This window comes from Eschrichtius robustus, chromosome 19 (assembly GCF_028021215.1).
Source record: "Eschrichtius robustus isolate mEscRob2 chromosome 19, mEscRob2.pri, whole genome shotgun sequence".
NCBI lineage: Eukaryota > Metazoa > Chordata > Mammalia > Artiodactyla > Eschrichtiidae > Eschrichtius > Eschrichtius robustus.
In genome coordinates, this window is record NC_090842.1 from 17,646,370 (window position 1) to 17,672,804 (window position 26,435).

A 26,435-nucleotide genomic window follows, 5' to 3' on the forward strand; every position below is an offset into this window, starting at 1 on the left:
ACACACATGCCACAACTATAGAGAAGCCCGAGTGCTGCAACAAAGAGACCGTACCCCGCAATGAAAGATCCTGAGTGCCGCAACTAAGACCCAACACAGGCAAAAAAACAAAGAAAAAAAAAAAGATATGCTCTCACAGACAGGCAAGACAATTCCTAGAGACGGTGTCTATTAAAAAAAAATTTTTTAACATTATTGCAGATTTTAAAAACTGTGCAGATAAGTTTGGCAATGCAGGGAAATAGGCACTCTTAAAAATAGTGAGGGACTTCCCTGGTGGTCCAGTGGCTAAGACTCCGAGCTCCCAATGCAGGGGGGGCTCAGGTTCGATCCCTGGTCAAGGAACTAGATCCCACATGCTGCAACTAAAGATCCTGCACGCCGCAACTAAAGATCCCACATGCTGCAACTAAGACCCGACGCAGCCAAATAAATAAATAAATAAATATTTTTAAAAAATAGTTAGTGGGAGCAAAAATGGGTATACTCTTTCCTAAGGGTAATTTGGCAACTCAGTCAAAAACCTTTCCTACATGAATACCCTTTAATTCAGCAACTCTGTTTCCAGGAAATATCCTAAGGAAATAATTATGTGTCAAAGATTTAGCTTTAAGTGCATCCATCACAGTACATTGCAGCATGTTACAGAAAAACTGGAAACAACCTAAATGCTCCAAAGTGGAGGATTAGTAAAATAAATTATGTTCATTCTATAATGGGTATTCCATCATTTAAAATATCATTGTGGATAATATAGATTTGTACAGATGTTTACAATATATTGGGTAACAAAAATAAGTGAAAAAATAACATGCATAAGACAATCAAAATTTTGTTTAAAAATTATAAAAATATACTATTTTTCATTAAATCTAAAATGCCACCAATTGTTAAGATTTTTAACATACCACCAAGAAAGAAAAAAATGCTGCCAATTAAACTATGACACTCCAATGTTTGTAAATCACATCTTGATTTTAAAGAAGTTAAATGTGAAATTAACATGCATATCAGAATCTACAAAACATGGGGGCAGGGGGATCAGGTATGCGTGTAAAATTTTTACAACATCAGAGAAAGGAAGTATTTCAGACAGACACAAAAGGCACGTGAAAAAGATGAACAGATTTGGCTATCTAAAAATTTGAACTCCTGTACAATAAAAAGCAACATAAAAAAGTGAAAAGACAAGCCACAGACTGGGAGAAAATATTTGCAATGCACATAATTGAGAGGGGATTAGTATCCAGCATATATTAAGAAATCCTGCAGATTAAAAAAGACAGATAGCAAACAGAAAAATGGATAAAAATATATGAATAGACAATTCACAAGAAAGGAAACTCAAGAACCAAATTAAAAAAACATGTAAGAAGAGGTTTTCAAATTAAAACCAGCAAGAGATACCCTTTCACACCAATCAGACTGGCCAACATGAAAAAAAATCTGACAATTCTAAGTTTTAGCAGGAATGCTATGCGTGCTCATGGGAGCATGAACTGGTGAGCTGACTCAAAAAGCAATCTGGGGCTTCCCTGGTGGCGCAGTGGTTGAGAGTCTGCCTGCTATTGCAGGGGACACGGGTTTGAGCCCTGGTCTGGGAAGATCCCACATGCCGCGGAGCAACTGGGCCCGTGAGCCACAACTACTGAGCCTGCGCGTCTGGAGCCTGTGCTCCGCAACAGGAGAGGCCACGACAGTGAGAGGCCCACGCACCGTGATGAAGAGTGGCCCCCGCTTGCCGCAACTACAGAAAGCCCTAGCACAGAAACGAAGACCCAACACAGCAATCAATCAATCAATCAATCTTTAAAAAAATAAAAAACATTAAAAAAAAAAAAAGCAATCTGATAGCGTCTACTAAAACTGAAGACCTTCATCTTCCTACAAAGAAGAAATCCTAGTTCCAGTACTTGCACTGAAGAAACGAACATGCACACAAAAAGGCATACACAGAAAAAACTTCATTGTAGCATTGTTTATAAAGGCAAAGATGTAATTATAATATAAATAAACACAAATATAAAATGTTATTTTTTATATTTTACATTTATATGATATAGAATATACACAGTAAATATAAATAAATTTTAATTATAACATAAATAAAATTTTACCTATTCATACAACAGAAGACCATATGGCAGTTTAAATGAATGTACCAAGTTCCATGTATCTCTGTATATAGGGAATGGGACCGGGGAGGGGTTCACAGGGACTTTCAACTTTATTGACAGTCTTCATCAAGAGGTTAAAAAACAGGGGGAAGGTTTATAGCAAATGCAGCATAATGCTAAAGTTTGATACGGCTGGGTAGGGGAGCCCACAGGTATTTCTTATATTACTTTCTATTCTTATCTGCATGCTTAAAATATTTTACAATTAGAAAGTAAATTTTAAAAGCACATACCCTAAGACTGTCAAAAAATTTTGGTAGATGTGTGTTGACGTGTACATGTCTGTATATGTGGTCTTGGGCAAACTGCTTAAGGTTTCCTCATTTGCAAAATAAGGGTGAAAGTAGCTACTACACAGAGTGCTGTGAAGACCGAAATAACCCACGTATGAAACCTAGCACTCCCCAGCACTCTGGAAACATTTAACACATGTTAACTCTCACCAATGATCAGGCAAAAAAATACACAAGGTGCGTGAAAAGCACCAGTGGTCAAATCTAGGTGGGTGTGTGTTTGTTATTGCTGTTGTTCTACTTCTTTCTTCTACTTTTTTTTCTAAGTTTTCCAAAAAAAAAAAAAAAAACCTGTAAAAAATTGTAAGAGCTATTGAGAATGAAAATACTTATCCAGTCATTCAACAAACACTTCTCACTCCAGCTCCCTAGGAGCCAAATACTATGCTAAGTGCTGGGAATACAAAAACCCAATAATCCCAACTCCTGACAAGCTCTCAAGAAAGTGTAGTAAAAAATGAAAATTCCTAATTATACATGAATACATACATATAGCAGGGCGAGAACTTCTCACGGGCCAGCCCCAACAACAGTAGAATCTTTGGAAACAAGGCTTTTGTCCTGAGATGAGGAGGAGGAAGCCAGGAACATGTATTATCTGGCATTACCTAAGCATGTAATACTCCCTGCAGAGTCAAGAACTAAACCATACTACTTAGCAAAAAGGCACAGATTCTCCAGTATAATCCTTTAATCCTTTGCTACTAAAGTATGGTCCATGGCTCAAACTGTTACTATTCAGCAACCAGAAAAGTACAGAAGCTTCTAGATGTTTAGAAACTTTTGGACCAATTTGACATTGCCACAACATCCAAATATGTGATCTGTAGATCTGCCTCACTGAACAGAACAGAGGACAAAAGTAAAGGTTCATAAGAGATTGAAAAAAAAATTAAAACAGAACAAACAAAACCAGAAGGAAAAAAAAAACAAAACAAGGACTAGTTCTTCACAGACAGTTTCAGAAGCACTGCTTTAAAACTCCTTGGGTAAGGATCTTTGGCTAGCGCCAAAATTGAGTTTGGAATGAAATTCAATGGCAGCAGCTGGTTTATAACTTAGCAGAAAAGCTGCAAATTCCAATGTCTCTTAAAGTGTCTCTACAAAGAAAACATCAAAGAACCCTTACCAGGTTGTCATCCTTGATAGTGTGTCAAGGACCACCTGGAGAAAGGACCTCTGGGTCTCCATTACTGGGCCTGGGGGTAGGGGAAGATGGCAAATCAAACAGATCCAGAAATCACCCTCCTCAATTATTTCTACTCTGAGGCAGGAAACGGCCAGGGCAGCCAATGACTGCAAGAGGAGAGGGATGGTGTGAAGTGGCAGTGCTGAGGTAAGTCGGCAGAGTCCAAACACAACGGCCTCCCTTATGTAAGAAACCGCAGCACAGCGCGGGCTGCCAGGGTGAAATAATGTGCCTCTGTGTGAGAGGGCCTGGGCGAGCTGCAGAGCCTGGGACGCACTTGGAGTTTATCTAAGCCATGTACACACGGTCTGTTAATGAGCATTTGGTCCCCAAAGTGGGCTCCCTGCTGATAAAAACCAGATGCAGGCCCAGCTGATCAAAGTGGCCTCCCTCCCCACTGCCCACTGCCTGGACCACTATCTCACCATGTCTCCCGAGCCTTCCTGGCACCCCCTCCTTTAACGGACATTTGCCAGCTGAAAACACCATGCCCTTCCAACTAGCTTCTTTCGTGCTAATTAAATTAAAAGGTAGGGAAAGCAGGAGGGTTTGGAGACAGGGAGAGAGAGGAAAGGGATAAAGGGTGTTCTATTTGGATTTATGTGGCCCAGTTTTTGGTGGCCTTCGGTCAGTAAAACACACAGACGGACGTGACATCTTTATGTCCAGTCTCATCTGCTGCAAGTTTCAGAAAGGCAATGCAGCAACTGGAAAAATAAGCCCTTGGGATCCCCAAATGAACTGTGCCCGATCCCTCTGTAAAGGCGATTGAGAAGGTAAGGTTAGAAAGAGACAAAGTCAGCTGGATGCCATGAAAAAGCAGTCTAGCATGGCTCAGAATGCCTTAGCAAAGGGGAGACATGGTCCACAGGGTCTCCCAGGGCGTGAGGACCCCTAGTGAGCAAGGAGGAGCATCCTGACCCTGTGAGAGATTCATACTTGAACCCAAAGCCAGACAACCTAGCCTAGTTAGTAACCCCTTAGGGTCTTGTTCTTGGGAAGAAAATGCAGTATTCCTGTCATAGTTCCTCTTTATTTGAGGCATCAAAGAAGCAGAAAACATTCATCCAGGTGGAGGAAAAAAAAAAAAGATGGCATTTAAATCGATTCATTAATTCACTACAAGTGTGTCTTGGGGGCCGACTTTGTGCCAGGCTTCTTGCCATCTTGGCGTTTACAGCCCAGCAGGGCAGAGAGACGCAAAACACGCAATTACACGTGTGAGAAGTTACAGTACACAGGGTGGTCTGACCTTGTCTACCGGGGATCGAGGAAGGATTCCCAGAGGAAGTGCTGATTAATCTGAGACTTGAAAATGGATAGAAAGTAATGGACAAAATGGTGAGGAAGGTTTCAGAAAGGGTAACCAGCATGGCAGAGGGTCCCAAATCCAGAGAAAGTGTGGTACATCTGTCAAACTAAAATAAGTTATGGCTACAGCTTAGAGAGCAAAGCAAAGAATGTCTTCCATGGAAGGCTTGAGGGGTAGACGAGGTCCTACACTGCAGGGCTTTTTAGGTCTTATTAAGATTTGAGAATTTATCCCTGAAGACAATAGGAAGCCATTGCAGCATTCTAAGTGGTGAAATGTCATGCTCAGAGTTTTATTTAAAAAGGTTAAAAGTGGTCCCCTGACTCCTGAATGCAAGATACCAGAAATAACAAATATCATATATTAACGCATATACGTAGAATCTAGAAAAATGGTACAGATGCACCTATTTGCAAAGAAGAAATAGAGACACAGATGTAGAGAACAAACATATGGATACCAAGGGGGGAAAGGCGGGGGTGGGGGGAACTGGGAGATTGGGATTGACATATACACACTACTAGGTATAAAATAGATAACTAATGAGAAGCTGCTGTAGAGCACAGGGACCTCTACTCAATGCTCTGTGGTGACCTAAATGGGAAGGAAAGCCAAAAAAGAGGAGATATATGTATGCATATAGCTGATTCATTTTGCTATACTGCAGAAACTAGCACAACATTGTAAAGCATGTATACCCCAATTTTTAAAAAAATTTAAAAAATAAAAATAAAATAAAATAATTTCAGAAAAGTAAAAAAAAAAAAAAAGATACCAGGAAAAGGGGAATAACTCATCTTGTCTGAATCTCCTAAACTTGTAAATAAGCTAGGGCGGGGACGGTAGGTCTGTGAATTGGAAGGCTCACAGTGGAAAGTGCGCCCTTTCTGGCTTGCTGTCACAGAGCCGAGAACTGAAAGCCTGCCATCCTCACCGCCACACACTCAGCAGTGCCGGTGGCAATCTCCAGGCCCTGAGACAGCCCGCAAAGTACCGGAGCTTCCAGTGGGCACCTGGAAGTCCACCTGGGCTGGAAAACTGGGTCTCGGTACCCTTCTCTGGACCACGATACGTGTTCAAGTGGGGAGGGGCGGGCTGGGGGTGGGTAGGAGAACAGGCTTCTCTGAGCTGCTCAATCGCCAGACTCAGAATAAAGGGTGTTTTCAAGGCCTGGAGTTTTCCAGCTGCCTGGAAACAGGAAGAGCCCAATCCAGGAGAACAGTAACCCTCACACACGCCCTACATAAAGACGCGTTGAGCCATTAGCCCTAATTGCCTGTGACTGACACCAGGAGTGAAGCCCGCCCTCCAGGCATTTGCTCAGTGGAAAGCAAACAAACAGCTCCTGGAGCACCCGGGGAAGCCATTTTCTCTCCTTTCTGCCAAAATGATTCTGCCCTGTTCCCCCCAAGTTATATACAGATTTCAAATTATAAACCAAACAAAGGTCTTTCAAGTATTCCTTACCACGTAGGAAAGAGAAAAAAAAAAAGAACGCCTCTGTAGGGAGGAGTTACACACAAGCAATTGCTTATGAATCTTTTCACAAAATCAAAAACTTCACAAAAGACTTTTTGGAGCCACCTCTCAATACCCCCAATTCTCTCCGGGTTTGAGGTATTAAAAACTATTTGCAATATTTTTCACGTGTTCATTGTGGTTTATTAAGAAATATAAGTTAAGTTGTGTGCCAAATGCTGGGGATCGCAAATGCCTTCGGATTTAGGATTTTTTGCTTAAACAACAGGGTTTTCTAAAGTGGTTTAAGAACAATACAGAATGTTATACATCAAGCAAGAAACCATCCATCCTTCCCTTTTCCTCTGTGAATCACCCACGCACCACCACCACTGGCCAGACCATGGTGACTGTGGTGATATGGACATTGGTTTCCTCAGTACCAACTGATAACCAGGATGGGCATTGGGACCACAACGGGACTGGCCCTGAAAGTGAACAATAGTCCTGAGATAAGACTCTGTTTCCCAGTTCAGAACCGTCTGTTCCTTTATGGTTCCTTCATACCCACTTAAAAAATATCATTCACCAGGTATAACACCCACCATTGGGTGAGGGCTTCATATACACTGGCTTATTTGAGTCCCTTAACTTCCTGGGGAGATAGATATGCATGATTATTACCTCCACCTTACCGAGATGGTAAGTCACGCAGGCAAAGTCATAAAGGGTTGAGTGGCAGTTAAACCCAGATCTACTTGATTCCCAGGTCCATGCTTTTAATCTCCACTCGCTTTTGGCCTGCTGGGGCCGTCTTCTTGTCATCCAAGGCCTTCAGCATCAGATTTAATTCTGAACTAAAAGGTGGCTCCAAGAAAACCAGGAGCCCGCGCTAACGTCAGCCCCGGCCATGGGAATAACATACAGTAATATTCAGAGCCTGAAGTCCTCCATGGGCCGTTGAGATAAAATGCAAGGGAGAAAAGCTGTTTTCTAGGCAGGATCTAGGCAAATCCAGTGATGCTGGAGGGCAAAATGAGCTCCTTGTTCCATAAAAGCCACATTCTTTGAGTCAAGCTGTGCATTTCAAGTCACGGTATAAGGTACCATTGATTCTGCCCTAGATGATTTAGATCCTTTTCAAGATTTATGCAGAACGAGCAGTTCTCCCACACCTCCCTTGTTCCTATGCATGGCAGCCTCCCCAGAGACTACTAGCCACCAGGTAATAAATAACCATGTTGTTTCTGCCCTGGTGAAGGAGCCTCAGTTTTTTTTTATTTCAGGGGGTGGGGAGGGAGGTGCTGCTGTGGGACAGAAGGCTACTCACCCAGCAGGCAGAGCATCAGGGGCCTGGGCAGCCGCTGGGAGCTGCTGGGTGCCCGAAGTGCTGGCCTCCTCTCCTTCCTCCGGCGTGGCCGTGGCAGGGAGAGTCGCGGTGGCGGGGTTGGGGACCGCACTCGACGCCGCAGCAGGCGGGGACGCCACAGCAACAGCGGAGGGTCCTTCGGGGTCAGTGGCTGCAGTGGGTTCATCATTCACTGAAAATACAGGAACCGTAGTTTAGAGATCAACTCAGCGTTGTGTTCACATTCACCAGGTTTCTCGCTTAACGTGGTAACACAGTACCTACAAGGTGACTGTACATGTTACCTGGTGACGGCAAAAAGTTTTACAGAACATAACTTTGGAAAGGACAGCAAGTCAGTGAGGGCCTGCCGGAAGAAAAGTGGGAGATGGAGCTGAAATAAATAGATTATTAAATATTACCTCTTTTATATAACTTCACTAAATTTTTCTAACATGCCATGGTTACGTTTACAGCGATAAAAGAGGAGCAGGAAAAATAATGTACCAGGCAAGTGTGTTAGTGCTACGTGGAGCAAGGCCAAGGCCAAAGCCAAGTTTATAGGGTTGTATACTTTTCTTTGTCACTTGTCTGCTAGGCACAAATAGCACCTTCCTTCAAAAAGCTCCATACACACTAAGAGGTAGAAAACTTCCAATAATGTGCTTCTTCTTTTAAAGACTCATGCTCAAAGTGGGGGGCAAGGATTAACACCCTAGACGGAAAAGATGGGGCTGTGAGAGAAGGGACTTGTCTCCAAGGTAACAACAGACAAAGAGACAGAAGTGAAATAAGCTGATTCCTGAGTCTCCTCATTTTTCCATTCCTTTGATGATCACTCATGTTCACAAGGATCCCAAGGCACTGCAATATCCTCTCACTCAGAAAGGGATCAAACATGGTTTCAAAGAATTAAAATTCTTTGAAAATGGATAAGCCATAAACAGAGAATTTTCTACATATGTGATTGCATATGTGTACATGTACACTAGAATTTCATAGGAAAACCCCTTGGTTTAGCCTCATCTTCCTAATTCAGAAACTCTTTTTGCGGTTCCCCTAACAAATGGCTATCCAGATTGAACATTTCTTCTGACAAGCACCTTGTTACAGAGGTTTCCACTGTTGAACAGATGTAGCTGCCAGAAAGATTTTTCTTATGTTAAGCTGAATTCTACTAGATGGTTTTAGTCCCCACACCCCAAGCAATACAAAGTAAGTATCCGGCCACGCTGTTTCTCATTCACCCTCTCTATTCCAGTAAAAGGCCTACTATTTCTTTAATGTCTCTAGGTTACTCTCTTCTTATGACCTGGCTGCCCTCTTGTAGATATTTTCTTCTATTGCCTCCCATTTCTAAATAATGGTATCATGAACTGAACGTAATAAACGAGATACCATCAGACCAGCAGGGTCAGATTTCCAATATAAATGATATTAGTTATATTTATAGAACACCAGTATGTGCCAGCCAAAGTACACATCATTGCTTTTTGGATTATCTCATTTAAGCCTCATACACAAGCCCATTTTACAGTTGAGGAAGCTGAAGCTCGAAGAGGTTAAATAACCTGCCAAGGTCACAGGGCACCTAATTCACACCCCTGCTGTCTGCCTCCAGAGCCTGAACCCTCACTCACTACACTCTACTTCTCCCTCTCTGCGCATCCTCTAATGCAGCCCGGGATTATAATAACTCAGAAGGAACCACATGAGCCTGTTGGCTAACGTGAGACTGGTGGTCAGCTGAAACTAAAATTTCTTCACATGAGATGATGCCAAGCTTGATCTTAACAAACAGCAAAGAGCCTAGGAACTACCTACGATTAATTTAAATAATCTGCTTTCTCTTCAGTATATGAAATATTGTCTGGCACACAGACTAAATTAGTTGTTTAATAAATGACTATATTTTATGCAACTGATGTTTCCCCAACATAAATGCAAGAATTTTTATTTATATTCCTAGTCTATCTCGGCTGAGTTAGTAAAACACAACAGATGGCAATTCTTTTTATGCAAATCTATAAATTTTACTCAATTCCAATGAAAAAACCATCATGACCTTTTTGAGAACTAAATAAATTCATTCTAAAATTTATAAGTAAAACTAAACACAGAAGAATAGCCATAAAAATTCTAGAGACGAAGAGTCTTGTGTGCATGGGGTGGGGGAGAGGGGAGGAGATAGTTTTCTAAGGTATTAATTAACCCATATTATAAAGCTACAACAACTAAAACAATGTGGCACTGATACATGAATAGGCAGATGTCGATTAAATAAACAAGATAGTTCAGAAACAGAATTAAATACACATTGGAATTAAGGAATTTAGTATATGACAAAGGTGACATTTTAAATTCCTGCAGAAAAGACAGACTATTCAGTAAACAGTACTGTGACAAGTGGGTAGTGTACTGGACAAAAACTGAGATATATTCCTACCTCACTCCTTACATCAAAATAAATTCCAGATAGATCAGAGATTTTGACATAAAAAGTGAAATCACAGAGGAACCAAAGAAAATGGAGGAGAACAGTTTTATAATCTCGAAGTGGAAAAGACAGAATCTAAAAGTCATAAAGTATTGATGAATTCAACTACATTAAATTTTTTTTTAAATCTAAATGGCAAAAAACCACCATAAGCAAAATTAAAATCAAAAGAAAAACAACAAACTGGGAAAGATTATTATCAATTCATATTACAGACCAGTTGCTAATTTCTTTGATATGAAAAAAGCCTCTACAAAACAGTAAGAAAGGGACTTCCCTGGTGGCGCAGTGCTTAAGAACCCACCTACCAATGCAGGAGACACGGGTTCGAGCTCTGGTCCAGGAAGATCCCACATGCCGTGGAGCAACTGAGCCCGTGTGCCACAACTACTGAGCCTGCACTCTACAGCCCACCAGCCACAACTACTGAGCCCACGTGTCACAACTACTGAAGCCCACGCGCCTAGAGCCTGTGCTCCGCAACAAGAGAAGCCACTGCAATGAGAAGCCTGCGCACCGCGACAAAGAGTAGCCCCCCATCGCTGCAGCTAGAGAAAGCCCACACAGCAATGAAAACCCAATGCAGCCAAAAATAAATAAATTAATTTAAAAAAAAAAAACACAGTAAGAAAAAGACCAAAAATATGCAGAGACACTTCACAGTTAAGGAAATACAAATTACCCCTAAACATATGAAAAGATGCTCAACCTCAATTATGAGACAAAAAATGCAATTTAAGACTATAATGAAATGTCATTTTTTAACCTATCACACTAGCAAGAGTGAAAAATATTCAACCACACTGATAAGAATGTAAGAAAAACTGGATTTTCACATACTGCTGGTAGGAGGAGAAACTGCTAGAACCTCTGTGGAGTGCAGCTGGGCAATACCAAAAATTTAAATACAATAATTGGGAGGTGGGGGGAAGCTTGGGTGGGTACAGAGAAGAGAGGTTGGGGGGCCTACAGGTGAAATTAAAATGGCCATGAGTCAGTAACAGTCAAAGCCGGGTGATGGGTTCATTGTAATATTCCTTTATACTTTTGTACATATTCAATGTCTGTGGCACAGATGGAGTGTGTACTCCCATCAGGAGAGGCACATAATGTCTGGTCATTTCTCTTTTACAATGTTAGCAGCCACTGATGATTATTGCCTAAATCCACTAACTGGTAAAGAACCGAAAAATAGTAATATTCTAATTCTATCACACCTCTAAAGAGAAATTTCCCCTATCAACTATCTGGTTACCTTGAGGTTCAGTTTGTAAAGAAAAGGCAAGAGAATTGCTTGAGTCTTTCCTTTCATTTACCAGTTTTCAGAAGAATGAGTTGATACTCTCATGTCCTCCAAAAACAAACAGTGAAATTTTGCTCTGCTTAAAAATCATTATGAGTTCTTGGATTTAAATATATTTAAAGCATTTCAATCTTTTGTGATTATTGTTCTTATTGAAACTAAAATTGTCCCCATCTTTGGCTGGGGTTAGCACAAGAGGGAAGGGCCAAAGATCTTCAAGTTGGCTTCAAGTTCTTTGGAAAAAATTCTAAGATAATTAATAAGTGGGAAAGTGCAGAACACCATATATATTGTGCTACCATTTGTGTGTGTATGTTCAAAGAATACGCTTGTATATTCAAAGAATATCTTGGAAAGAATCATATGAAACACAACAGTGACTGCCTCTGGGGAGGGAAGGGGAAGCTGGAAGACCAGAATAGGAAGGAGACTTTCTTTACACTGTTTAAGCTTTTATACCTTTAAAGTGTTGACAACATATATGTGCTGCCTATTAAAAAATTTTTTATGAAATTGTCAACCAGGAAAAGAACAAAACCAGAGCCCTGCAGCGTGCCAGTGGAAAAGGCCGCCTAGTCAATACTATTTGGATCTGACCGTTCATGCCGCTGCAAATCTAGTTAGAAGGGTTCCCACCAGGACTGCATCTGTCCACAGAGCTATCCGAGAGCCTTTGATTCACCAGAGTAGTTCATCTGTTTAAGAGCTTTGTGGTATCTCGAGTTTAGATTTGGAAACAGAATGTGAAAGCCAGATATCCTAGCATTGAAACTTTATGTGTCCATGCTTATACTCTCTGCTCTCAAAGACTCTGTATGTGTGTGTGTACGGGCAGACCTCAGAGATATTGCAGGTTTGGTTCCAGACCACCACAATAAAGCAAATATCGCAATAAAGCAAGTTTTTTGGTTTTCTAGTGCATGTAAGTTTTGTTTACACTATATTGCAGTCTATTAAGTGTACAATAATAGCATGATATCTTAAAATACAATGATACTTTATATTTTATTGCTAAAATGCTAACCATCATCTGAGTGAGTCGTAATCTTTTTGCTGGTGGACGGTTTGAGATATTGCAAGAACTGGGGAATTCTATGGTGGTCCAGTGGTAAGGACTCTGCACTTTCACTGCCGAGGGCCCAGGTTCAATCCCTGGTCAGGGAACTAAGGTCCCACAAGGCACACGGCATGGCAAAAAAAAAAAGAACAGAAACATTGCAAGAGTTACCAAAATATGACACAGAGACACGAAGTGAGCAAATGCTACTGGAATAATGGTGCTGGCAGATTTGCTTGATGCAGGGTTGCCACAAACCTTCAATTTGTAAAAAAAAAAAAAAAAAGAAGAAGAAAAAATGTAGTATCTGTGAAGCACACTAAAGCAAAGAGAGATAAAACAAAGGTGTGCCTGTATATACACACATGTTCTTAGAACATAAGGGCTTGAAACCTCAGAAGTTAAATCCAAACCATCGCAGCTTACAGTCAGAAGAAACCAAAGTTCAGATAATTCAGTTACTGCGCCATGGTCACCCTGGTAAAACAGTGACAGAGTGCCGCACTTGAGCCATGACTTCAAGTAGAGAGAAAAACTGGATTGACAAAGACGAGGAGTTACAATTTCATCGTGCCTTAGAAAATTGCTGTATTTTACATTTAAGCTCTATTCAGTATAGCCAGTGTTCTCTATTAATCATAATTATTTGATGTACACAGCTTATCTCCCCCAAAAGACAGCATCCTTTTTGAGAATGAGGGCAAATTTGTTTTCCTTCATTTTTTGCTACTTCCATTCTCTACCTACTACATTCTTGTCTCCACCCCTTTGCACACTTCAGCCCTCCTTCCCTAGAGGCTCTCCCCACCACTTCAGCCCAGACGGATCCCTTTGCAGAGCCCACAGCACCTGTGGTCTTGGCTACTCAACCACGTAGCCCCTGTGACATCTGCTGTGTTGGTATTTGGCTGACTGGGGCTTTTCAGCTTCTTCCCCTGAAACAGACTATAGGGCAGAGGCCTTATTTCATACTTTTTCACACTGTCATAGCGCTTAGCAAAATGGCATTCGATAAATATTCATTGCATAAATACTTGTTTAATAGGCCTAATAATCTAGCAAAAGATATCTGAAATAAAACCGCCTCACATTTGGGTAACACTATCACTTGCAAAGCAGGTTCTTTTTAAATTTTCTAAATTTTGAAATAGTTTAAAATTTACAGAAAAGTTACAAAGATAGTACAGAGATAGCATGCCTTTCATCCATGCCCTTCATCCATGCTATTACTACCTTGCTGAACTATGGCACATTTGTCAAAACTAAAAAGATAACATTAGTATATTACTATTAATTAAATTCTAGACTTTATTTGGATTTCACCAGGTTTTCCACTAATGTCCTTTTACTATTCCAAGATCCAACCCAGGATCCCGTGCTGCTTTTCACAAGTTCATTCTCATTAGCTCATTTATCCTCCTAATAACCCCATGAGGAAGGCAGTATTATTCCCATTTTACTGAAGGTAAAACTGAGGTTCCCAGAGGTACCACTCAGAGAGGTGTCAAGCAAGTAGCAGAACCAGCACTCAAATCCAGAAGACTATTAAACAAAAACAATGGAAGGAGGCGGGAGGAGGAGAAATGAAGATGGCTTAGATGGCTTTCCTGTGTGGGAAAGAAAAGCTGGGTACCAAGATGAGAGGGTAAATGGGGTAAGGAGGTAAAATGGCTGATTTCTGCAACTGTGGGTATTTCACAAGGTTCCCTCTGTGATGTTGGTTAAACATTCTAACTTTCTGAATCAGATATTCATTCAGGACTAAGACACACTCTAGTCACAGTTGGCCAAAAAAAGATCAGGAATTGGAAATTCTTTTTCTTAATCCTAGACAGGCTGCCAGCTCACTGTGTGTTCCAAGATCTTTAGGTGTGTGTGTGGTGTAGCACAGACTCTCACTGGACACACAGGTCTTTTCAGCCCCCTCACTCGGGCATGGAGAAGGAGACTGCCAACAATGGAAGCTTTTTAAACTGAAGATCAGCTCGTAACATACGATACATGGTAAAGCAGTCAGTATCTCTCATCCGTGAAACCCAAGCAATGCCTTCCAATGCAATCGATCAACTCAGCTCTTCAAGGGAGCGGACCAAAACTAGAAAAATATTTCTTAATTAGCATGACACAGGCTGGGTGAGGATTATATTTTAAAAAGCAATTAACTTAGATGGAAAAAAGAAGAAAAACTTAAAAATGGATAAAGCCATACCATGTCACCTGACGGGAAAGTTCAATCTTTCCTTGGTCAATATGTAGATTCATACAGTTTCCACTTACATTCCACCATGCTTCTAAGCATTCAAAGTCTGAAATTTGTTTTGAAAATGTATAAACTATCAAAAAATATCATGGAGAAAAAGCAATAAGGTGGGACTAGCCCTTCCAGACATTAGAAAAACATCCTATAACATGTCGATAATCAAAATCACACAAGACTGGCTCAAAACCAGAAATAAATGGGATAAGTAAAGACTCCAGAAATGAATACTCACTGCGTATAAGAATACAGTAAGTGATAAACACTGAGTAAAACCACAGAAAGAAAAAAAGTAATGAATGTTTACAGGATAATAGGACCCTGCTATAGAGAAAAATTGAAACCCAGCTTTCATTATATTTTTGTATGTATAGATACAGATAAACCAGTATAATTTCCAGTGGGATATTTTTAACATGAAAAAAAAGTAAAGCAGAAAATATTTATTCCATCTAGAGACAAGAGAGAATCTTTTCACTACTGAAGCAAAAGTTAAAATTACAAATATTAAAAAAATGCTCAGGGACAATTTTTTTTAAGTTTTTAACTCCTTTGCTACAAAAACCACAGAAAATGAGATAAAAGGCAAAACAATGATATGGGGGAAAACTTATAATCATACAAATAATAGATAAAACTTGTACCTAGATACTTCACACCCATTAGGATGGCTAGTATGGGAAAAAAAACCAAAACAAAACAAAACAAAAAAAACAGAAAAAAACAAGTGTTGGCAAGGATGTTAAAAAATTGGAATGCTCATTCACTGCTGGTGGGAAAAGACAGTACAGCTGTTCTGGAAAACAGTTCAAGGGTTCCTCAAACGCTAAACATAGAATAACCCTATGACCCATCAACTCTACTCCAAGGTATACAGCCAAAAGAATTGAAAGAACAGACTCAAACAGATACTTGGACACCCATGTTCACAGCAGCATTCACAATAGCCAAGGAGTGGACACAACCCAAATGTCTATCAACAGATGAATGGATAAATTAAACATGGTAAAAACATACAACAGAATATTATTCAGCCTGAAAAAGGAATGAAACCCTGACACATGCCACAACGTGGATGAATCTTGAAAACATTATGCTAAGTGAAATAAGCCAGAGACAAAAGGTACCTAGAATAAGCAAATTCATACAGACATAAAGTAGAACGAAGGTTACCAGAGGCTGGGGCTGGGGGGTAGGAGGAAGGGAGAATGTTTTTGTGTAAAAGGTACAGAGTTTCAGTTTGGGATGATGAAAAGGTTCTGGAAATGGATAGTGGTAAAGTTGCACAACACTGTGAATGTACTCAATGCTACTGAATTATACACTTAAAAATGGTTTATATGGTAAATTTTATGTTATGAGCATTTTACCACAATTTTATTAAAAACCTGTACTTAGACTATATAAATCTCTAAAATAAACGTCTATAACTCCATGAGACAAATAACTGAACACCATGAAAAAAGTCGCTTAAGAGAAAAGCAACTGATAATTGTAGAAATGCAATGAGGTAAAACGATAAGGTGGCACCCAATACCTGTTAGCAAGATGACAAAACAGTATTTACAAGGTCAAGGGAAAAATAAACCTCATATGCCATGAGGAAAATTTTACAGTGCCCTGGGATGTATGATTATTTCAAACCTTTTGGAAGGCAATCTGGTAACACACTTTAGATTTTAAAAATTCGCATCCTTTGACTCAAGAGCTCCATTCTGGAAGAAACAAAGTTGTGTGCAAAGATGCTTACATCAGGATTTTGTTTTACAAAAGGGAAATACACAAGGACTGCAAAATGGTTATATGAGTTATGGCATATAACTGTGAAACAGTATGAGGCCACTAAAAAAAGGTAAACAAGAAGACCGCTGATACATGGACACGTGTAACAAAAATAATGAAATGGAAAAAAGAATATCTATCCACGCTGCATAATTATAACCATATGAAATTATTCGCAGAGACAAAAGCTAACTTTGAGAGCTTACTATGTCCCAGGCACTGTGCTAGACATGCTACATGTTTTATATAATTTATTCCTTATAACAACGCTATGAGATATATAATCTTGTCCTGATTTTATTAATGAGAAAACTAAGGCCCAACTAGTCCCTGGGTCTTACACACATGCTATACACCGGGGGCAGAATCTGACTGCAGTCAGTGTGACTCCCCACCTTACATGCATGGAAATCACATTTAAGGGAGGAGTTAGTGAGAGACGTAATTTTTTTTGGGGGGGGGGGTAAAGTTTTCAAGAAAAAATTAGAAAGTAAATCATTGCACACAAGTCTCAATAAAGTGCTATACCATTAGCCTAGCCCTTGATTCCACCACTTCTAAAACTCAGAAATATTATATTTATACAGACAGACCGCCATTCACTTTCTTTTTATAAAAACAGATACTTTACAGTTGTGACGTGAAAAAAACACCTGGAAGTCAGCTCCGTCTTTGCCCCAAATGTCTTTTTCACGCATAGCTGCAGAGCACAGCCAAAAAGGCTTGCTAAATAAATCCTGTATGTCTCTGGAAACATTTCCTGGAAGCACGGCTCTCTACCACCACCATTCTGGAACTGGTCCTCGCAGTTCGAACAGCGGTACATGGAGGTGTCCATATACCTGTACGTCCAACAGGGATGGAGATGTCCTCAATCAGAGCCTCAACCCCCTTCTAGTTTTACGCTACCAAAGAGGGGGGCTTCTGTCTGCTCCCCAAAGGAAAGGTGAGATCTTTCTGTATCCCTTGGATAGACATTAAAAAGCCTACCAAGTCCAGGCTGGCTGTGAGCCAAATGTGAACCGTCATCAGAGCAGAAAGGAGAGAATCAAGATAGGGGCCAAGGCCTCAGTATTTTAACAGGTAGAAATCCCTAACATGTAATGACTGTCCTTCACAGACAGGTTTGGGAACAGTTTGGGCATTTAGACACAGCACCATAAAACGTCTCCAAGGCAGCTTGGGGTTACAGATATTTGGCTTTCGGAAGACGCGGCTGGCACGTGCCTCGTCTGCTGAAATACATAATGTTCCTGGAGATAAGGACAATACACAAAGGTACCTAAAAATAAGAGTAGGGGAAACACAGACCTGTTTAAATGTCCAAGGAGAGTTACTCAAAGACCATCACCACAGAAAGGCAATTTACCCATAGGTGTTTTGTTTTTTTTTTTTTGGGGGGGGGGTTGTTTTTTTGGGGTTTTTTTGGCTGTGCCGCGCGGCATGTGGGATCCTAGTTCCCCGACCCGGGATCGAAGCCGCGCCCCCTGCACTGGAGGCGTGCAGTCTCAACCACAGGACAACCAGGCAAGTCCTACCCATAGTTTTTGTAAGACAAGCAGAGATGGCTGGGGGAGACCAGCATCACAATAATGGAGGCCCCTGGAAGAACAAAGTGGCTGGTATCACGCCTGTGGCATCCAGGAAACAACGGGTTCCAAAGCCAGTTCCCCTTGCCCGTTTGTGAACACCGGCCCTCATCTATGAGTGACTTTTTTTTCTCATCACGCCACATGGCTTGTGGGATCTTAGTTCCCGGACCAGGGGTTTAACCTGGGCCCTGGCAGTGAAAGAGTCGAGTCCTAACCACTGGACCACCAGGGAATTCCCACAAGTGACTTATTTGCTTAAGAGAAACATGTTTACTGGTGCTCGCGGAGCTGCATACAGTATTCTGTAACTCAGTCCACGGCCACCACCTTGCCGTCCCCGCCACACAAACGGGAAGCCAGGCCACCCCTGGCTTCTGTAACTGGCAGTTCCAGCACTTGGACACGGTGGTTGGCAAAGGAGCACCAGGCAGGCTGAGACGGCTACCGCTATGCTCCTCACCTCCAGCTCATCCTCGTCCTCAAGGCTCGGGGCGAGCTAGCTAACTCAATTCTTGTGGGCAGGTCCCGAACTCCAGGGAGAAAATCAGGCCACTGCACACACAGTGAGCCTTGCAGGACACAGGCCACTCCGCCCTGCAGTCTGCCGCAGACAACAGTATAGCCGAGCGCCCTTAGCTATCAAAGGGGCTCTGCAGCCCTCATGCGCTGCTGCGAGAGAACTAAAAGTCATTAGAAAGTAATCCCAATCGATTTCTCCTGCTCAATAAGTTTGTCACACAAAGGGCAGGAACAGTACCATGGTAACGCTTATGTGAAGAAGCTTTGCTGCTCTGAACTTCCCGTCCTTCCTGCCACACCTCTGCTATCACAAGCATCTACAAAATTATTTCAGTGTCTCTTACTGATTTAAACACCTGCATTTCCCCCACCTACAGCTTATCAAAGCAAACGCCCGAGTCCCTTCCCAACTGCCCCAAATTAAGACAAATTACCAAATGACCAGCAGTCACGAAAGATATGACAATCTTCAAGATGTTTAGGAAAAAAACCTTTTTTTTGGTCCTTTCCCCTTTTTAATTCAACACTGTCCGGATGAGACAGAAGGAAAGCATGACAAAAATGGATTTGTTCTGAAATAGGTCGTTCTCTTCCCACTTATGGGGAAGCAGGATCAAGTGCAGAGAAGTTCCATGTGGATGTGGACGCGCTATCTACTCTCAAATGGAACAAATACTCTCAATGGAACAGCCACAGGAGGCCCCCCAGTGGCAGCTGGGCTTTGCTCCTGGTCCGGCATCCCAACCCGCTCAACAGTGCCGCCATCTTCTCTAAGCCAGCTCTTCACAACAATACTTAGCCTTCTTTCTCCCTAGTCTGATTATTCCCTTAAATTAAGGAAATGAAAAAACGTGTCATGTGTAAGTAAGATATCGTCCCGCTCGCAAAGAAATCCAATGTTGATAAGAAATGAGTTTAACACTCTTGCACTGTTGGTGGGAATGTAGATTGATACAGCCACTATGGAGAACAGTATGGAGGTTCCTTAAAAAACTAAAAATAGAACTACCATACGACCCAGCAATCCCAATACTGGGCATATACCCTGAGAAAACCATAGGTCAAAAAGAGTCATGTACCAAAATGTTCATCGCAGCTCTATTTACAATAGCCAGGACATGGAAGCAACCTAAGTGTCCATCATCGGATGAATGGATAAAGAAGATGTGGCACATATATACAATGGAATATTACTCAGCCATAAAAAGAAATGAAATGGAGTTATTTGTAGTGAGGTGGATGGAGTTAGAGTCTGTCATACAGAGTGAAGTAAGTCAGAAAGAGAAAAACAAATACTGTATGCTAACACATATATATGGAATCTAAGGAAAAAAAAAAGGTCATGAAGAACCTAGTGGCAAGACGGGAATAAAGACACAGACTTACTAGAGAATGGACTTGAGGATATGGGGAGGGGGAAGGGTAAGAGGTGACAAAGAGAGAGAGTGGCATGGACATATATACACTACCAAACGTAAAATAGATAGCTAGTGGGAAGCAGCCGCATAGCACAGGGAGATCAGCTCGGTGCTTTGTGACCACCTAGAGGGGTGGGATAGGGAGGGCGGGAGGGAGGGAGACGCAAGAGGGAGGAGATATGGGAACATATGTATATGTATAACTGATCCACTTTGTTATAAAGCAGAAACTAACACACCATTGTAAAGCAATTATACTCCAATAAAGATGTTAAAAAAAAAAAGAAATGAATTTAAATATCAATACTTTTTATTTCTGTACAAAGGAAGATTTCAGACGAGCACAGTCACGTGGAGAATGACCTTGGCTGTACACACTATGCCTGAGAGAAAAGAAGACGGGTCATGGAAAGACTGATGGATTCAAATTCCATCTTAGTGTGGGAGTCTCTCTCGCCCACCCTGCATCCTGACACAGCAGGCAGGGTCCCGACTCCATGTGAGAACAAGTCAGAGGCCATGCTTTGGTCTGGGCTGGTGCTCTGTGCTGTCACTCACCTGTGCCATTGGCCAAGCCACTGTGGCTTGGGTTCTTGAGGGGCTGGTGCTGCCGGCTGCTAGTACCGGGGCTCTGCTCACCAGTTGCTGTGGCTGTTCTGGCTGAACCACCTGAATGTCTGTGTGTCCTGGGGGTTCAAAATATAAAGCAGACAGACATAAGTCACTGTGAAAAAGACAGAGGTGTGCCCCACCTAAGTCACCGTATTCCCTCTCTTGCTATTTATGGGAAGTAAGCCGTGTAATAGTCGACAGAAGCTGGCCCTGAACAGAGAGACCCATGTAAGCTTCCTTCTTGGTAAAAGCACAGAAGGCAACTTTGGGTAAACTTTTCCATTTGAAGTAAACAAATCCAGAGTGAATTTCCCCCACATCTGAAATAATTGGCAAAATATCCTGTGACCATGACGTTATTTTTATTGGGCTTGAATGTAAGAGATAAACAAGAATCACTGAACAGGCTACAGATGACATGTTTCTCCCATTAGCCAAAAAAGAGTCCAAAACTTATCCAAATCCATTTTCTCTATGGCTAGAAACATGCTTGCCTTGGGAATAAAAGTCAAGGGGCATTAGACAACTTCAACCAATGTGTATGTTGACATGTTTTATCTAGAAAAGGTGATTCAACATCCATGCAAGTAAATGAGGAACAAATGCAGAGAGGGATCTGTACCACAAGGAAAATGGTGGAATCCAGCAGCAGAGGCTATCTAACATCTTCAGAGGACACAAGGCAACAGGCAGTACATGTTCTCACGGTCCTGTCGTAGCTTGATTTCATTCACTCGATGGAAATGTCTAAGCTTCCCTGCCTTTCTCAGTTTTGTCACAGGAGATTATTCTACTTCTTACTCATTATATACTACTTTTCAACAGTGAGATGATTTAAGTACTACCCAGTGAAGAAAAGACCACCCCTCTCCAGGCAGAGAAACAGAGATCCAGAGAACAATTTACAACCACGGGAATCGGGGCAGTGACAATACCACCAACAATAAACGTGAAAACAATGACTATGGAAGAATTTAATATTCATTGAGCTGGAATATTATGTTCCAGGTACCTGTGGTGTGCTGTGCACTTTGCATATATTATCTCATTTAACATGGCAACCCTAGAGGTAGCTTACTATTATCATGCTCATTTTAAAGGTGAAAACAGACACCGAGAAAGTGAGCAATGGAGCAAAGACTCGAAACCAGGTGCTCTAAGGTCAAGAGCCCACGCTGTCTGGTTGGAGGCTGGGGGTGGGAAGCCTGGACTTAAGCTGAATCTCTTCCAGGCTATTCATTGGTCACTTGGTCAATGGCAAGACGAAGACCTCTAATAGAAAGCTCCCAGAAATAGTCACAAATGTAAAAAATAAACTTATGGTTACCAGGGGATAAGCAGGGGAAGGGATAAATTGGAAGACTGGGATTGACACATACACACTACTATATATAAAATAGATAACTAATAAGGACCTACTGTATAATAGCACAGGGAACTCAACTCAATACTCTGTTATGGCCTATATGGGAAAAGAATCTAAAAAAGAGTGGATAGGGACTTCCCTCGTGGTCCAGTGGTTAAGACTTCACCTTCCAATGCAGGGGGTGCAGGTTCGATCCCTGCTCGGGGAGCTAAGATCCCACATGCCTCGGGACCAAAAAACCAAAACATAAAACAGAAACAATATTGTAAGAAATTCAATAAAGACTTTAAAATGGTCCACATCAAAAATATGAAAAAAAAAAAAGATTGCATATATGTATAACAGATTCACTTTGCTGTACACCTGAAACTAATACAACTTTGTAAATCAACTATACCCCAATAAAAATTTTTTAAAAAATAAACAGCAACAATAAAAAAAAAAAGAAAGAAAGAAAGCTCCCCCCACTGGAAGGCTCCATACCCACCAGAACATCTCTGCTGGTGAGACATTCTGGTCCAGTATGTTGGGACAAACTTACAGCACAACAAACTGAGAGATTCCTAGAGGAATAAGAAGTGCCTCCACTGACTACCTTCTCCAACAAGATGAGTATAAACCAAAATGTTAACAGTGATTATCTTTGGACATGGGAATATGGATGCCTTTAGTGTTTCCTTTTGTGCTTTTCTAGGTTTTTCTGATTTTCTTCATTAAGCATGTCTACTTTTGAGCAAGGAAGAAACACGATTATTTAAAAAGAAAAAAAAAAAGTTTTTTCTTGGGGCCAAAACTACAAAAAAGAAAAAAAAAGAAGAAGAAGAAAAAGAAACCTAGCACACCCTGGAGTCCTTTGTACCTAAGGCTGCGTGGCAGTTAAAAACGGATAGAGAGAGTACGACTGAGCTGTGGAAATAAAGATTTAATTTGGACTCTCTTTTTCCATCTTATTTTTCCCTGAGCTAATTTCATAAATCAACGCTGTCAGTCACACCTCAGTCAAGAAAAATATCTCAGAGTCCCCACTCCATGGGAAGGAATATTAATATTGAGCACTTCACCATAAGTCTTCTTCGAAAGCAGAATGAGTGCAGACTGGTTCCAAAGGGAAAGATGGTCGTTTGCCACTGGTGAATGTGCGTATATGTGTTGAGGGCAGAGAGCTTGAGAGAGACCAAATTGGTGAATAGAAGGTTTATTTCAGACAAGAATCCCCTTAAAAGGACAAAAGAAGGGCTTCCCTGGTGGCGCAGTGGTTAAGAATCCGCCTGCCAAGGCAGGGAACACGGGTTCGAGCCTTGGTCCAGGAAGATCCCACATGCCGCGGAGCAACTAAGCCCGTGCACCACAGCTACTGAGCCTGTGCTCTAGAGCCCGCGAGCCACAGCTACTGAGCCCGCACGACACAACTACTGAAGCCCGCGTGCCTAGAGCCTGTGCTCCGCAACAAGAGAAGCCACCGCAATGAGAAGCCCGTGCACCGCAGCAAAGAGTAGCCCCCGCTCGCTGCAACTAGAGAAAGCCCACGCGCAGCAACAAAGACCCAGTGCAGCCAAAAATAAATAAATAAAAAAAAAAAAAAAAAAAGGACAAAAGAAGAAAAGCCTCTGTGATTTTGTACTCACAGCCCACAGCAGAGGGCTCACCCCCTCTGGGCGCAGCAGGCCACAGGGGGCAGCATAGAAAATGCTACACTCGTGTCACACACACACGGGCTCTGACAGGCCCGTGATTCCTTCTAGGTCCTGGGCTCCTTGTCCCTCTGCAGAGCAGCTGGGCATGACAACAGGGTGGGTCCCATTACTCTCCTAGCCCCTCCCTCCCTTCCCCAAAGGGGCGTGCGGTCAGAGTTGACAGAGAATACTTTCAGAAATGTTCAACCACTAATGACAGCAGCACACCCTGAATGACAGGCTGGTGCAGAGCCGGGATTAGCCTGTAAACCAGGGGCAGCTGGGACCACTTTGTGTGAATTGCCACCTCCCTGCCCGTGGCCCACGGCCACCCAGCTACCCACCCACCCCATACACACACACACACACACACACACACTTCCCCCAGATTCTTCTCTTGCCCTAAATCTGGAGCTTCCACTTTTCCCCTCTTGAATTACCTTTAAAGTAAGACTCTTAGAAGGAAGAGAAGGCCTCAATGTTTGAGGACAATCTTCTCTTCAGCAGTTTCCTCTCTGGGAGGTGACTCAACCCTTAAAAGATGGGACTGTGTTGTGATTAAAAGCTGGCCCAAAAGCTGAAACCACACACCATAAGCCAAAATAGTACCAGGACACAAGGGGGGCGATGGGGTGGAGATGAGCTGGGCCCCACCACAGGCAGCCTGGCTTCGGCTCTGCCAGTGACTTCAACCTTGGCCTGATCCCTCCACCATCTTGGGGGCGGGAGGGAGGAGCTATGCAGCCCCTGGGGCAGTCAGAAGAAGGCGGAATGGCAAAATTCCACAAATGGTTTTAAGTCACCTAGTTACAGAGATTCAGCTCTCACTACACCACGTGCCTCTCAAAATGCTGGTGTGAAGTTACCTAAGTTCCTCCCTCAGATCAGAAACTAAGACCCCCCCTAAGGAATGCCAGTCAAGGTCAGGGCCCTGGGATTCTCTCTCCACTCTGCAGAAAGAGAACTGATGCAGGTGAGGTCCCCAGGAGAGGGCTCTTGGCTGTCCCTTGCCATTCAAGCTTTGACATTCATAGCATTGGCCTCAGTCCTCAGCTGACCCTGAGAGCCACAGCCTCCAATGCTGTGGGACACCCTGCATTGCCCTGCATGAAGGCCAGAGAATTGCATTCAACCATTATTTTCTGAGCACTAGGCCCTGTTCTAGGGCTAGCAACAAAACAGAAAGAGTCCCTGACCTCAAAGAGCTTACATCTTAGTGGAAACGCAGTGATTTGTACTTCTGCTCAGAAACAAATTTGCATCACACCCTACAATGCCAGTGTGTGGGAGAGCCACTTGTCTAGTGAGTGAGCCTGCCTGATAACTTGGCATTGTCACCCAGTGCAGCTTTGTTGATCATCACATATGTAATAGTTTATGTGGAGTAATTAAACAAAACAAAACTTTGTTTAAAAAAAAAGCCAGCCCTAGCATCAGTAATGCAAATGAAAACAAAATGAAGAGTCAAAAAAAGTGATGGCTCACAAGACATGAAAACAAAAACTTTTGCTAAATTAAAAAATGAAATTCTAAATTTGGTGGTCACTCAGAATTTGGGATTGATAAATCTATCATATCCTTTATGAGGAAATGGATTTAAAAAGTAGTTGGTGGCTTCATCAAAATTTAAAACTCCTGCTCTTCCAAAGACACTATCAAGAAAATGAAAAGACAGTCCCTAGACTGGGAAAAATCATTTGCAAAATACCTATCTGATAAAGGATTTATTTCTAGAAAAAAAACCTCTCAAAACTCAATAATAAAAAGAATAAACCAATAAAAATAATCAAAAGATTTTAAAAGAGAAGATCTACAAACAGCAAATAAGCACATGAAAGATGCTCAACATCATTAGTCATTAGGGAAACACAAATTAAAACGACAATGAGGTACCATCACAGAACTGTTAGAATGGACAAAGTAAAAACAAAACAAAACAAACCCAAAAAATCACACACACACAAACAAAAACAAAACAAAAAAAAAACCTGACAGTAACAGTACTGGTGAGAACACAAAGCACCTGGGACTCCCAAACACGGCTGGAGAGAACACAACGTGGCACCATCACTTTGGAAAAGAGTTTGGCAGTTTCTTATAAAGTTAAACATGCACTTAGCATACGAACTAACAATCCTATGCCTAGGTATTTATGCAAGAGAAATGAAAACGTTTACACGAAACCTGTAGGCAAATTATAGTGACTTTATTCATAATTTCCAAAACCATAAACAACCCAAACTGGTGAATGAACAGACAGACTGTGGTACATCCACACAGTGAAATACTACTCAGTAAATAAAGGGATTGAACTACTGACGATGCAACAACATAGATGAATCACAAATGCATTATGCTAAGTGGAAGAAGACAGACACAAAAGGCTACAGAGTGTATCCATCCATTTTTATGACATTTAGGAAGAGGTAAAACTGTAGGGAAAGGAAGCCATTAGTATCTGCCAGTAGCTGGAGAAAGAAGTAGGGGCTGACCATAAAGGGGCATGAGGGAACTTCTGGGAGAGATGAAACTTCCAATATCTTGATTATGGTAGTGGTTACCAGACGCTATACTTTTATCAA

General features: G+C 41.8%; 1 protein-coding gene across 2 annotated transcripts in view; it reads right to left on the reverse strand.

Moving 5' to 3' along the window:
• The window catches only part of WWP2 (WW domain containing E3 ubiquitin protein ligase 2), a 145,108-nt gene that overhangs the window by 41,149 nt on the left and 77,524 nt on the right, over positions 1–26,435 (reverse strand). For both annotated transcript variants that reach the window (XM_068529455.1, XM_068529454.1), the window contains exons 7-8: positions 20,761–20,888; positions 7,760–7,970 (exon numbers count right to left, since the gene is read on the reverse strand). In XM_068529455.1, the coding sequence (XP_068385556.1) occupies positions 7,760–7,970; positions 20,761–20,888 (339 nt within the window). The remainder of the gene's footprint in view (positions 1–7,759; positions 7,971–20,760; positions 20,889–26,435) is intronic.